This window comes from Balaenoptera physalus (genome assembly GCF_965194825.1).
Source record: "Balaenoptera physalus genome assembly, chromosome: 1".
In the NCBI taxonomy this organism is placed as follows: Eukaryota; Metazoa; Chordata; class Mammalia; order Artiodactyla; family Balaenopteridae; genus Balaenoptera; species Balaenoptera physalus.
This window is the reverse complement of record NC_138882.1, coordinates 61468259-61483769: the sequence shown is the minus strand read 5'-3', so window position 1 is coordinate 61483769 and position 15511 is coordinate 61468259. Positions and strand designations below refer to the sequence as shown.

Sequence of the window (15511 nt, the reverse complement as noted above, 5' to 3'; positions counted from 1 at the left end):
CCAGTGCAGCCAGATCTGAAAATTTATTTAAAGAAGCATTAGATGATAGATCAATAAGATGCAAAGTCAGACTCTGGGTTATCCACAAGAGGGGAATGTCTCTTTTCCATAAAGTCACTGTGCATAAGCAGAATTATACTCAAAAGCCCTATGGGGATGTAAACATATACAAATATTCTAAATTTTAGCCCTCTCCATATACCCCACCCCTTCCTTATTTTCTAAGAAAAGTTGCTTGGTACGCTGCATGATCAGAGAGGAATTTTTGAAAAATGTGTTACATAAGCTTTCATCTTGCAAGTCCTGTTAGGCAGAAGGTATTCCAGAAGAGAGAAACTTGATAATTCTGAACTTTTCACAGTGTGCTTTTTCTGTAAAATGAAAACCAAATGGAGTTTAAATACTAGCAGGCTGAATGTGAGCATGTCTTAGGTTTAACGTACTCCAATATAGGACCTCATGACCTCTAAAGATTTTATTGTTGCTGTAATAAGAGGTTGCTCAACAAGCCATGTACAATAGGTCAGTATCACTTTGATTGCAAAGGGGAAAATAATAGAACCAGAACTATCTGAACTTTTGTTTCACTCATTCATTCATTTATTCATTCAGCAAATAAATATTTGAGTTCATTATGCATAGGGTACTATGTTAGGCATAGCTGCATATAAGAAGTACAGCAGGCAGACAGTATTCTAAAAGCAGAGAGAAAAGAAGTACTAGAATAATCATAATCCAAATGAATAGGACAGAGTATGATTAGGGAAGTAAAGACAATTAGAGCTTGGTGGAATGACTTCCAATTGGTGGGAGGGAAGACAAGGAAAGGCATGAGAAGGGAGACAGCTTTTAAGCTGGACACTGAGGGTATATTTAGACAAGCAAAAATGGGACTTGATAAGCAGAGATGGAATATCAAAGACCATCAAGGCAGACTGCTAAAATGCATGCACAATAGTCTTGAATTAGCCTCTGACCTTGCCCTCAATTGCCTTATGTTCTAGTGGGGATGATGGGAGATGGACACAGTTATAACCCAAGACAGACAGTGATAATGTGCCCCATAGCTGCTTGGCATCTAGGTCTAGGACAAGCTCTCTCAGCCAGAGGCAGAGTCTGAGCTTAATTTCCTCCTTACTGGCTCAAACCACCCCACATATTGAAATAATGAAAATGTGAGCTCTCTGGAGCAATTGTCTGTTGTTATATAATACTTCTGTTTTCCTTTGTTTGGAGAACATCCTTTTAGGGAAAATTCCAAGGAGCTGTAGGGCACGTACTCTTCTCTCCTCATGTTACAATTGGCTGGAGTCCAGGGATGAAAGAGCAGGGATTCATTAACGATGGAAATAATGTGAGGTCCTATCACCTTTGTTTCCCGGAGCAGAATGTTACATTTTTTTAAACCAGTCCGCAACCCGCAGTTCAGCCCTCCTTTCAGTGGGCAGCTGAGAAAGCTCCTTCTCACAACCATCAACAAAAGTTACAAGCTATGCGTGAATGGTACAGACTCAAACATGAGACCCTTCCAAGCATGAGCCTTCACCCTTTTTCTGACCTTAGCAGAAATTTCCAAAAGAGGTTTTAAAAAATTTTAAATCTCTGAGCTTCGCTATTATGAGAAATACAGCAACCATGAGTAGAGGAGGCTTTTGTCATGTAAGAGGAAACAGTGAGGCCTGAGGCAGCCCATCAGAGACACAATCCTTTCATTTGGGGTTGTTGGGCTGGAGGGAAGTAGATGTCTAGAATCCAGGAGCAATATAACATTCCATCCTTTTCCTTCATTTCATGAAAGTTCCTTCAGAATATGGGGAAAGAGAGGCTGCCAGCCTTTAGATGTACTTTCAAGGCAGCACATTGTGTGAATTTTTATCCTGTTCTTGAAACACAGAGGAAATGTTTATTTTGAAGTTAGCCTTCAACTGCTCCTTAAAAGAAGCCACTTTTCAGTTACACAGAGGTTTTTGGGGTTTTTTTAACATCTTTATTGGAGTATAATTGCTTTACAGTGGTGTGTTAGTTTCTGCTGTATCACAAAGTGAATCAGCTATACGTATACATATATCCCCATATCCCCTCCCTCCCACCCTCCCTATCCCACCCCTCTAGGTGGTCACAAAGCACCAAGCTGATCTCCCTGTGCCATGCAGCTGCTTCTCACTAGCTATCTGTTTTACATTTGTCCATGCCACTCTCTCACTTCATCCCAGCTTACCCTTCCCCCTCCCCGTGTCCTCAAGTCCATTCTCTACATCTGCGACTTTCTTCCTGTCCTGCCCCTAGGTTCTTCAGAACCTTTTTTTTTTTTTTTTTACATTCCATATATGTGCGTTAGCATGCAGTATTTGTATTCCTTTTTCTGACTTATTTCACTCTCTATGACAGACTCTAGGTCCATCCACCTCACTACAAATAACTCAATTTTGTTTCTTTTAATATTCCATTGTATATATGTGCCACATCTTCTTTATCCATTCATCTGTCAATGGACACTTAGGTTGCTTCCATAACCTGGCTATTGTAAATAGTGCTGCAATGAACATTGGGGTACATGACTCTTTTTGAATTATCGTTTTCTCCGGGTATATTCCCAGTAGTGGGATTGCTGGGTCGTATGGTAGTTCTATTTTTAGTTTTTTAAGGAACCTCCATACAGTTCTCCATAGTGGCTGTATCAATTTACATTCCCATCAACAGTGCAAGAGGGTTCCCTTTTCTCCACACCCTCTCCAGCATTTATTGTTTGTAGATTTTTTTGATGATGGCCATTCTGACCAGTGTGAGGTGATACCTCATTGTAGTTTTGATTTGCGTTTCCCTAATGATTAGTGACGTTGAGCATCCTTTCATGTGTTTATTGGCCATCTGTAAGTCTTCTTTGGAGAAATGTCTATTTAGGTCTTCTGCCCATTTTTGGATTGGGCTGTTTGTTTGGTTTTTTTTTGATATTGAGCTGCATGAGTTGCTTGTATATTTTGGAGATTAATCCTTTGTAAGTTGCTTCATTTACCAGTATTTTCTCCCATTCTGAGGGTTGTCTTTTCCTCTTGTTTATGGTTTCCTTTGCTGTGCAAAAGCTTTTAAGTTTCATTAGGTCCCATTTGTTTATTTTTGTTTTTATTTCCCTTTCTCTAGGAGGTGGGTCAAAAAAGGATCTTGCTGTGATTTACGTCATAGAGTCAATTACACAGAGGTTTTAAAATAAGATGCCAAGATTTAACACAAGTTCTAAGGCTTCTTATTTCCTCTGTTTCTTTGGTGAGGAGTGAATACCACTAACTGGTGAGTTCAGGAAACCCTCAAGCACAGAATTCATTTAGAATACAGAAGTAGTTCTCAGGTGTGGTCCCTGGACCAGCCGCGTCAGCAACACATGGATCTGTCAGAAATGCACATTTTCAGGCCCCACCCCAGACAACTGAGCCAGAAATTCTGAGGTGGGGCCCTGGAAGCTATAGTCTAAGGAGCCCTTCAGGTGAATCTGATTACCCTGGGAAACGACTTCATTTAGAAGGTTCTGTGGCTGGTGAAGAGTTCATTGAATTCCATATAGCCAATCAAATAGGCTAAAAGCCACAGCCTCCATTGGACTATTTAGTTATGTTTTTGAACATAAGTATGAGATCAGAACCAGTGCTTTGACTGGAAAAAAAAAGAAAAAGAAAAAAGAAAACTCTATGGAACTATAAACACAGAGCTAAACAGGGGGTAATTAGAGTAAAAGGACCAAGGTGGAGGGTTTACCAGTTCTGTGCCACGTGCTATCCTGAAGGCTTTCCTTTCCATATCTTACAGAAAGCTGTCAATTTTTTTCATGTTTTTTTAATACATTAAGAAGGTTTTTAATATATTAATATTCACCTGAGCATTGAATATTCACTGAGGGGAATGCCATTCTTGGTTTCCCTTTTAAGCTTATTATTCTCCCTAGGACAATGAAGAAGAAGGCAGAGCCAGCATTTACCAGTCTGTATTCATCAACTCATCCAAAGAGATGATGTGCTTTCCAGACTTCCCATACCCTGATGATTACCCCAACTATATGCACAAAAGCAAGCTCCAGGAATACATAAAGACATTTGCTCAAAAGAAGGATCTTTTAAGATATATACAGTTTGAGGTAAGGGCCTTATAACTTGTGCTGTTGATATCAATATGTTTATGGATTAGAGGAGAAGCAGGGATACATCACTGTATCCTAGAAATCAGAGTCAAATGTTTGGACATCTCGCCAATCAAGTGTTGGTTCAGATTATAAAGTATTCATGAATTGTTTTTGTTTCCCCTTAAAACACGTTCTTCACTAGTCTGTAAGAGCTTTTAAAACACCACAGAAAATGCTGGAGGCAGCTGTACCAGCGTAGTGCACTTTCCACCCTCATACACTTATGTTTTAGAAACAACCCCAAAGTCTCTAGGTTGTATTTCGACTTCTGTAGGTTCAATGTCAAGGAGTTGTGGTTCCAATAAATGTGGCATTCATTAGAAATGCTGCCATTATGAAGAGAGCAACAATGTAAATGAATGATTAAAATAGTCATTGCCCTCATTCTTCACCCACTTATTTCCTTAGATAGGAGCCTTAGGAGTTATGGCATAGAGGCATTGTCTCTGTAAATATCAGTAATACTTTACAGTTGTTTGAACTCAACCTCAGTTCATTACTGTTAAATGCAAAACACATATATGTAGTGAGAAAAATAAGCAGCAGAATTATGAATTGGGATTTTAATTAATATAATTTTATTTAATTATCTAATTATTATTTAAAATAATTTTACCTACATCAACATAATAGTCATACAATGGAAGTAACTAATATTTCCAAGGGATAGTGTCTATACGTTGCAAAACAGAGATCAAGGATTGAAGCCTGAGATAATCCCATATTTATGGAGTAGATAGAAGAGAAGGCCAGAGAGGAAGAAGCCATGAATGTCAGTGGAGGGTGGCAGTAAGCAAATGATATGGCACCTTTCATAAGAATACTCAGTATACCCTGAATCTACTAACTAGATGTCAAAAAAGTAAATATACCCCAGTGAGCAATTTTCCTTGTGAGATGTGAAGCTTCACAGTGACTCCTATTTTGATGCCATTCCATATAATTCTCAATGACCAGGAGAGCACATAATTATTTTCTCCACAGAAATACTGCAAGGAAACACACAAAAAAACCATAGGATTGTAAATAGAAGGAATTTCTTTCTGGTTTTCTTTAAGACCCTGGTTACTAGTATAAAGAAGTGTCTCAGCTTCTTAGTCACTGGCCAATGGGAAATTGTTTTGGAAAAGGATGGGAAGCAGGAATCTACTATTTTTGATGCTGTAATGATTTGTTCAGGACATCATGTATACCTCAACCTACCAACGGATTCCTTTCCTGGTACGTTTGGAAAATATGTAATAATCTGGAGATTTATACACAAACATCAAGGACTGAAATAGAGCTTTCCACACATTGTACATAATGACTGTTCTTAACGTTCCAAATATTTCAAAACAAAATTTTTAAGTGTGACAATATGTGAAATATAGTAATAATTGCCCTATACTAAAAGAATCAAGGACTTGCAGGTCAGAGATTAGATGAAAACACAGGTCTGTAGAGAGGAAACCTGGGTTGTAAAATTTCTATATCCACATTTTGCAAATTAACTTTAGAAATCACAGTGAGTGTGTGGGTGAGTGTGTGAGGGGGGTGTGTAGGTACACATTCCATTATGCTACAAAAGTGGCAAACAGCAAATAGATACATTACACAAGCTACCTTCCTTCCTTCTTCCTTCCTTCTTCCTTCCTTTCTTCTTCCTCCTTCCCTTCTTTCCTCCCTCGCTTCTTTATCTTCCTTCCTTCCTTATTTCCTTCTTTCTTTCATTCCTTCCTTCCTCTCCTCTTTCCTTGCAACAGGAACACATGTCCCCTCAAAACTATTAGCACTCACACCTCAAGGCATGATGTTCATAAGGCAAGGTAATTAAAAGGTAGAGATTAAGGGAGAACAGAAGATTGAAACCATTAATGCTAAGAGGCGGTATATTTAGGGGTTCTGAGCGTAGAACACCTAGGCTCAACTCCTTATTCTACTAGATCCTTACCATGTGACCCTAGACAAGTCACTTAACTTCTTTGCCTGAATTTCCTGGCCTTTTAAAATTGAGATAATACTAGTTACTACCATTCAGAGCTGTTATCAAGATTAAATGGCTAAGACATGTAAACCCTTTAGCAGAGGGCCTAGCCCACAGTAAGTACTCAATAAATACTATTATTATTACCAAATATAAGTTCAAATACCTTAAGGTATTTTTCTAAGGCTCTAAAAGTAATTAGTTAGGGATTTAGTGTCAAAAATCACTAAAAGGATAAGTGCATTTCAATTCAGGAAATTTTTTAAATTAAGACTGCCAATAGAATTAAAAATAAAACATAGCAAAAAAAAAAAAGTTAGTCGATCATTTCTTCTGAAAATCAACTCAAACCACTCCCCATGTTCTGTTTAGGCCTAGACCAGTTTCAAGGCCACTACCTCCACAGCCGGGACTACAAGGGCCCAGAAGTGTTCAAGGGGAAGAGGGTCCCGTGACTGGCCTGGGAAACTCAGGATGTGACACTGCTGTTGAGCTCAGTCATCTGGCTACACAAGTACATGATATAAAAGGTTTGGGGAAATAAACCTAGAGTATGGCTGTGCTACTACAGCAATAGCCCAAGCACTGAGGATGGTATTTACCATGTCATACCACAAGGAATCTACCTGCTGTATATGCCCATTAAATCAAGGAGGACTTGAGACATTCTCCCTGTGAAGCAAGGTAATGTGTCCCATGCTAGTAAGGAAGTATAATCTGCTGGAACCAGAGGTAAGGGCATGTGCATGTGTATATATGTAAATATGCATTTTTTTGTTTTAATTTTATGTTCTGATCACCTCCAAGCAAACTGGTTGCTAGTCAAGCTCTGCTTTTATTTATTTAATAGTATTTCTTATCACCTGTCATGCAACGGTACTGTGCTTACCACTCTGAAGTTCTGGAAGATACACAAGATTTAGGTCTTACTGTTGTTTACCCATTTAACAGCCAGTGCTCAACAAATATCAGGCACTTTTTATGTGTCAGCACTGCGTCAGACTAGAAATAAACACAGAAATAAGTCAGACCACTTCTTGACTTCAAGGAGCAATAGATAGGTGGAGGTAGAATGACAGGTACACAGACCATCACAAGAGGAGGCAATGAGACCGGTGATATTAGGTGTGGCAGTGGCAGCACCGTGAATAGAGAATCGAACTTAGCCTGGATGAAGTTGTCAAAGAAGGCTTCCCAGAGGACTCCACGATGAGTCATACATGACCAATAAACCCAGAAGTACTTAAAATATTTTTAAGGAAATAGGTGCTCAATAAATAAATTCTTAAATGGATGTTTAAAAAATACCTCAGGATTTTTTAAAGTCAAATTCCCTTGGGTTGTCACAAAAATGATAAAATAGACAAGCAGCCAGGCTTGTCTCAGGCTGAGGCAGCTGCCACAGTTTGGAATGTCTAGCAGAGGTCCTGGAGTGGGTGTGCAGGGAGGACTGGAAAAGGAGACCAGGCACAGAGAACAGAATTAAATCCTTGGCATCTCCTCAACCTAATTTCAGCTAGGGATTTAGCTGCATTTCCCCCACTCAACCCAGCAACTACTACCACCCACCACCACTGGGACTCACTGGATTGACTGACCTTTATTAGACCTACCATCTTAGTCCTATGAGTCTGCAAAGAGTACACTTATCACAGTTGTATACAGAGCCCTCTTATTCCAAGATGTCACTTTGTTGTTCTTTCAGCACCTATGTACTCGTCTTCTGTGGTGGAGAGAGAGACACGGTAGTTCTGCCTCTATCTAGTTTCAATCATGGACTATTCATCTTGACCCACCTCTTTAAAAGTGCTCCTACCTGGATATTAAGGGAAATGTATGGAGATGTCCATAGAATTGTGTTGTATTTGCTTAATACTTAAAGAGTGATGTTGAAATCTATGTTGCCTCCCCCACCAGGTCATTATCAGCACCAGAAATGGTTCCTGGGTCATGAATCAGATTTGGGATGACGGCTATCCTTGGGACGTAGTGTATGTTACCCGCTTTGCATTCTTTCTCCGAAAGCCCTTCCTTCATCTGTCTCTGACTGGTTATATGTCAAGGAGATGAGCACGTGGTCTAAGCATGAGAACTACGGCCTGATGCCTTTAAATGGTACTACAAATAATACATATTTTATTATTCAAAAAAAAAGGAGCACTGGTTTAAGTTGAATTCTTTCTCTCTAGGTCTTGCTTTAGTTGCCTCATTGAGGCTGGTGGAATTAAATTAAGGACTGCATAGGTGACATGGTACACTCAGAGACCATGAATGGAATGAAAATCTTATTGAAATTAGTCTAGTAGGAAAAGGAGTAAGAAAGAATACAAAATGGGGATGGATCAGGCCACTAGATCACCCTGACATGCAGGGTTCATTTATGGTTGCTACAAACCATAGCACAGAATTTTGAGGGCCGAGCCAATTCATAAATGGTTTTATTGAGGAATATCTTGTCCATGCTTATGGATGAATAGGGATAGCAATAATAAGACCTACTCCTCAAGACTGTTGTGGTATTCAGTAATATTTAAAATGTAGGAATTACTTTGTGAACTATAAAGCTTTACAAATATCAGCTCTTATTAATGTCTTCTAATAGGCTTCTGAGGAGCAATTAACAAAGCAGTGTTAATCAACATGTCTCAGCAAGTAGAAAGTCTCAAAAGGAAAGTGCACATATCCATGGAAGGATTGACATTTCTGCAGGACAGTCACAGAACTGATGTAGTCTGTCAAATTAATGATTCATTTATTTACTTCTCTATAGAGACAAAGCCCAACACCTACTAATTAGAAAGGCATTCTAGGTAGAAGAATCAGTATATCAATAGAAAAAAAGAATATTTAAGTGGGTAAGAAAAGGATTCCTTAGAAATCTCATCTTTGGTCCATGCTAGCAAAAGTGTTTCATTCTGTTTAGAAAAACAGGTTTAAAAAAAGTAAGAGCAAATTGTAAATTGGAGTAGTAAATACCAGGTTTAGTAGCCAAACCCTCACTCTGCAGCACTTATCCTACCTTATCGGGCAGACTGCTACATCCACAAGAGAAAAATGTTGATTTCATGCATTTAAAATTATTTTTAACGTAATAGAAGTTTCAAAGCCTGAACTGGTTAAGATTTTTTGTCTTGTAAGAGTAACTGCAAACTGTATTTTTGCTTTGTCCTTCAGACAATTAAAACACGGGGAGGGAGAAGGGTAAGCTGGGATGAAGTGAAAGAGTGGCATGGACATATATACACTACCAAATGTAAAATAGATAGCTAGTGGGAAGCAGCTGCATAGCACAGGGAGATCAGCTCCATGCTTTGTGACCACATAGAGGGGTGGGATGGGGAGGGAGGGAGGGAGATGCAAGAGGGAGGGTATATGGGGATATATGTATACATATAGCTGATTCACTTTGTTATACAGCAGAAACTAACACACCATTGTAAAGCAATTATACTCCAATAAAGATGCTAAAAAAAACAACAACAACATAGTTTTGGAAATCCATTCATTCTAAGAACTAAGCTCCCTCCCAGGAAGGGTTCCAGTTACCAAAAGGTGTTGATGACACCTTCTCACTCCTTCCTTGGTGGGGAGGGGTGATGTGGGAGAAAAACAGGTTTAGCTGTGACCTATTATTGCCACCTTATAAGGTAAAAGAAGAGGTTGCAGAATTATAGAGGTAGAGCACAGTGTGGAATGTAGAAACAAATTCTAAGATTTATAAAGTTTCTTAGGGTTTGAGGTTAGTTACAGGAAATTCCAGAATCCCTGAAGGAAACGTAAGTCAAAATGAAGAATGTCATCAAAAAAACATCATTCCTAGAATTTTGGCAACTGAAGTGCAGTATCAAAGTTGTACTTTCTTTTGTGACCACAGTTGATGAAAGGAAATCAAACATGGCAATAAAACATCCTACCACAGTAGATCTGATTTCCTCATGTAAGATGAGAGCTTAGTTATAATAATAGTTCACTTAGAATAGTGATGCCTTAACTACTAGGGATGTAATGTACAACATGATAAATATAATGAACAGTGCTGTATGTTACATATGAAAGCTGTTAGGAGAGTAAATCCTGAGAGTTCTCACAATGAAAACTTTTTTTCTACTCTTTAATGTTGCATCAATATGAGATGATGAATGTGCACTAAACTCATTGTGATAATCAAATTAATTAATTAAATGCATATGAAAATGTAAATATAAAAGTGGTACAGCTAAAAAAAAATTAAGTGCTCTACAGATAATTGTTCATTTGATTCTTGGAACAATCTTGCGAGGTAGATTGTATATTATCCCTATTTTCCATATAAGGAAACAAATACAGAGAAGTAGCAGCAAGTAAGAGAAGGAGCTAGGTTATGAACTTGGGCCATCTGGCTCCAGAGTCAGCACTCTTAACTCTATTATCACTAGGAATTAGGTTTATCCTCATCTATGTGGTCTCCAAATAGTATAAGTACCCACAAGAGAATCTTCAAGTTTCAAGGGGCCAAAAGAGGCAGCTCAGACAGATATTCTTTTTTTTACATTTTCTGTATTGAAGTATAGTTGATTTACAGTGTTTCAGGTATACAGAAAAGTGATTCAGTTATACATATATATTCCTTTTCAGATCTTTTCCATTATACGTTATTACAAGATATTGAATATAGTTCCCTGTGCTACACAGTAGGTCCTTGTTGTTTATCTATTTTATATATAGTAGTGTGTATCTGTTAATCCCATATTCCCAGTTTATCCCTCCTTGCTTTCCCCTTTGGTAACCATAAGTTTGCTTTCTATGTCTGTGAATCTATTTCTGCTGTGTAAATGAGTTCATTTATATCATTTTTTTAGGTTCCACATATAAGTGATGTCATATGATATTTGTCTTTCTCTGTCTGACTTACTTCACTTAGTGTGATAATTTCTAGGTTCATTCATGTTGCTGCAAATTGCATTATTTCATTCTTTTTTATGGCTGAGTAATATTCCATTGTATATACATACCATACCTTCTTTATCCATTCATCTGTCGATGGACATTTAGATTGTGTCCATGTCTTGGCTATTGTAAATAGTGTTACAATGAACATCGGGGTGCATGTATCTTTTCAAATTAGCATTTTCATCTTTTCTGGATATATGCCCAGGAGTGGGATTGCTGGATCATATGGTAACTCTGTTTTTAGTTTTTAAAGGAAACTCCATACTGTTTTCCAGAGTGGCTGTACCAATTTATACTCCCAGCAACAGTATAGAAGGATTCCCTTTTTTCCACACCCTCTCCAGCATTTATTATTTATAGAATTTTTTATTGAGGTATAGTTGATTTACAATGTTTCAGGTGTATAGCAAAGTGATTCAGTTAAATATATACATATTCTTTTTCAGATTCTTTTACATTATAGGTTATTGCAACATATTGAATATAGTTCCCTGTGCTACACAGTAGGTCTTTATTGTTTATCTATATTATATATAGTAATGTGTATCTGTTAGTCCCAAATTATTATTTGTAGACTTTTTGATGATGGCTATTCTGACTGGTATGAGGTGGTACCTCACTGTAGTTTTGATTTGCATTTCTCTAATAATTAGCAATGTTGAACATCTTTTCATGTGCTTGTTGGCCATCTGTATGTCAGACAGATATTCCTAAGGATTGTTACTAGCAACAGGAAAGGACTTTCCCAAAAGAGAGTTTAGTTGTCTTCATGTTGACGTTTAACTGCTTAAATTTGTTCAGTGCTATGGACTGTTGCAAATATTTCTTGGAAATGAGGTACTTTAGAGCAAGGGCCTTTTTCTCTTGTTTCTCCACAGCACCCTGAGGAAAGAGCCTGTGTTCAATGATGAACTACCATCCCACATCCTATGTGGCACTGTGTTCATCAAGCCCAGTGTGAAGGAGTTCACAGAGACCTCAGCCATGTTTGAGGATGGGACGATGTTTGAGGCCATTGACGTTGTCATCTTTGCAACAGGCTATGGGTATGCCTACCCCTTCCTTGATGACTCCATCATCAAAAGCAGAAACAATGAGGTCACCTTGTTTAAAGGCATCTTCCCCCTGCTGATGGAGAAGCCAACCTTGGCTGTGATTGACTTTGTCAGGTCCCTTGGGGCTGCCATCCTCACAGCTGACCTGCAGACCCACTGGACAGTTAAAGTGTTTGCAAGTAAGTGGGCCATTCTGTCTTTCATTCATTTAGTGAACAAATATTTACTGAGCACATACTATACACCAAGCACTGTGCTAGGTGCTAGGGATATAAAGGGAATAAGATAGACATGATGCTTGACCTCACAGAGCTTAAAATAAGGTGGGGGGAATGCCGCAATAGGGAAAGTTCTACAGTGTTCTGCTGAGGGGAGTTGGGTAGTGAGTTGTTCCATAAAAATGGAACAGCATGAGGAAAGATATAAAGGTAAGGTACAGCATGGAGTGTGTGAGGAACCAGAAACATTTTGGTGTAAGGAAATATAAAGCAGAGGCAGGCAGCAGCAAGAAATAGAGGAAGGAAACAGAGCATGGAGGGCCTTATAACCTATGTTAAAGAGCTTAGACTTCTCATAGGGGAATTGGTAGGACTTTGCAAGGCTGTAAAGGCAAGAGAAGGACAGCAGTGGATCATTGCAATGTTAAGGTACATTGCAAAGGTTGAAAGGGCCCTGGTGGGTGTCAGGGCATGCTGGAGGCATTACTGGTGTCAACTGTGTCAGAATAACAGTGTTGGGCCACTCCTACTCTGTTTATAATCTTCTCCCCCTCCCTCCCCCTGGACCCCATGGGCTTCAGGGACTACAAGTATGTTTGTGTGGGCGAATCAAGAATAGGAGGAGAAAGGCAATATCTCAGATATCAATTTAATTTACTCCAATCATATTGATCACCACTATTATTGAAAGTGTCCTTTTACTCAAGGGTTCAAGAATCTTGGCCGATATGGGTGTACCTTACCGAACATACCATCCATAAAAACTCAGACTACAAGTAATGAAGAAAAAGTTAAAATCATAGAGTATATGTGTATATTTTCTTAAAATATAGTGGCTAAGTCAGCTTCTATTTCAAATGTACCACGCAAGATTGTTAGTTTTAAAAACCCATTATGAAATCTTTTGTAAGGATGCTCACCTATAAAATGATTCTATTGTCTTTTTCTCTTGAAAAGCAAAACAGTGCCAAGCACCTGAGGTTTTACGGAGAAGTCAGACATAGTTCATAAACCCAAGAAATTTACATAAAACAATGGGCATCATTTATTCATCCAGCAAATATTTACTGAGCACCTGCTATGCGCCAGGCTCTGTCTTGGCACTTAAGATACAACATCAAACAAAATGACCAAAATTCTGGTCCCTTACTTTCTAGTAGGGGCACAGCAAGTATCTGACCACAGGGTACCAGCAGGCTGAGGTGAGATGCTAACAATGACTGGGAAGTATTCATGAGAATGCCGTAACTTCTCCTGCCATTGTTACAAAGGCAAATGGGCTACAGTTAGCAATTAGAAGAGGCCTCCACTAATATAGTGAACTTTATAAAAAACTAAAAATTTTCTGCTGCCCCTTAAAACATCTTCCTTGGCTGCAGGCTGATGCTGGAAAACCCAGGTGTCCTTCCATTGTCCCATTTTAATTGCCATAGACCTTAGATTGAATTATTTTACCAGACTATTTCTTGAGAGAATTCTTAGTAAGAGGATGCAGAAAGAAATATGATGAAACTGGTAAGGTATTATATGCATGAGGCATGTTGAGGATTGACCCTCCATAATGTCATCAGAAATGAAAGATAGGGTGACTTGAAGCTAAAAACTTTTCCACTGTCACTATTTCATTGTAGGCCAGCTTTGCCATTCCCAGAGCAGGTTCATTGGCTTCTCAGATCTTTGTTTCCGTGAATTGTTATTCTGCTAAACATACTAAAGATAGCTCCTCTTGATACAAAATCTTTTAGGGTCATAGTTCATAAACACTGAATGAAATTAATCATGTGTAATTACATATTTCTGATTTCTCTGTCTTTTTCAATATTTCTGTCATTTCTTTTTTAGACTCATGCACCCTGCCAACTACAAATGAAATGATGGATGATATTGATGAGAAAATGGGGAAGAAACTCAAGTGGTAAGAGATGGTACTTGCTAATAAACAAATCCTAAAATTTGCCTATACGTGTAGGAAAACATTAATAGATTCTATAATCTTGTCACTAGTCAAAGTTCACATCTTTTAAACACTTGCTATAATCAAGCAGTATTCGATGGGCAAATAATTGTCATTGCACTTCTTCTGTGTAACTCTAGAGCACAGGTTCTCAGACGGGTGATTTTGTCCCCCAGGGGATATTTGGCAAAATCTGGAAACATTTTTGGTCATTGCAAGTGAAGAGGGCATGCTACTAGCATCTAATGGGTAGAAACCGGGGATGCTGCTAAATATCCTACAGTGCAGAGAACAGTCCACCTAAACAAAGAATTATCCATCTCAAAATGCCAATAGTGCTGAGGATGAGAGATGACTCTGCCTCTTTCCCCAACAGCTCCTTTCCCACCAGCCATGTGTCTGTCAGCAAACTAGCTAGCTGGAAACTGAGCAGTGGCAGTGATGTAACAAGAAAACCAAATGAAGAATGAAATTGAACTCACCTGCCCTTGTATTTTCTACTTACTACCCTTTATGTTAGAGGCCAATAGGAATAATGAGGAGGAAAAAGAGAAGCCTCAATGTCAATCTTATTGCTTAAATAAGGGTTTCTAAAAGCAAATGAGATCACACTCCAACTAAACGTATGAAACAATTTATCTTAGTAAATTGCAACAATATGAAAACTATACATAAACCCAATTTTAAATACATTGATATAAAAATCTAACATTAGGGGAGATCCTAAGCAATGTCATATAAAGAATCATCATGTATCAAAGAGTAAACTAAGTTAATCAGTCACCTTGAGACCCTAGGGTCAGTTCACTCCAGGCTTCATGGCTAGAGACAAAAGCCCAAAATGACATCACACTTGAATAGAGGTTAGGAAGGAGAGGAAAATAAACAGCTCACTTACAGTCAAAGAACAAATGATAAATTCTATGCTGTGGAAAAATGGAGGAGTGGGGGTATTACTGGAGGTGCTGACTAAAATGTTACTTTTCTGAGAGTAAAAAGTAAGAAATTTGTGCTTCTGTTTACAACTGTGGCACTCATTCCAATGTGTTCTTTTCTTTCCCCAGGTTTGGCCAGAGCCAGACTTTGCAGACAGATTACATCACATACATGGATGAGTTGGGCTCCTTCACAGGGGCCAAGACTAACATACCATGGCTCTTCCTGACTGATCCCCAGCTGGCCCTAGAGGTGTACTTTGGTCCTTGTAGCCCATACCAGCTT

The 15511-nt window shown here is 38.6% G+C and overlaps 1 protein-coding gene across 1 annotated transcript in view; it reads left to right on the top strand.

Moving 5' to 3' along the window:
• Positions 1 to 15511, top strand: part of LOC309652925 (putative dimethylaniline monooxygenase [N-oxide-forming] 6) — a 40634-nt gene that overhangs the window by 19625 nt on the left and 5498 nt on the right. Inside the window, 4 exon segments of the mRNA XM_082447254.1 lie at positions 3935 to 4123; positions 8052 to 8125; positions 11942 to 12297; positions 15294 to 15509. Of these exon segments, the coding sequence (XP_082303380.1) occupies positions 3935 to 4123; positions 8052 to 8125; positions 11942 to 12297; positions 15294 to 15509 (835 nt within the window).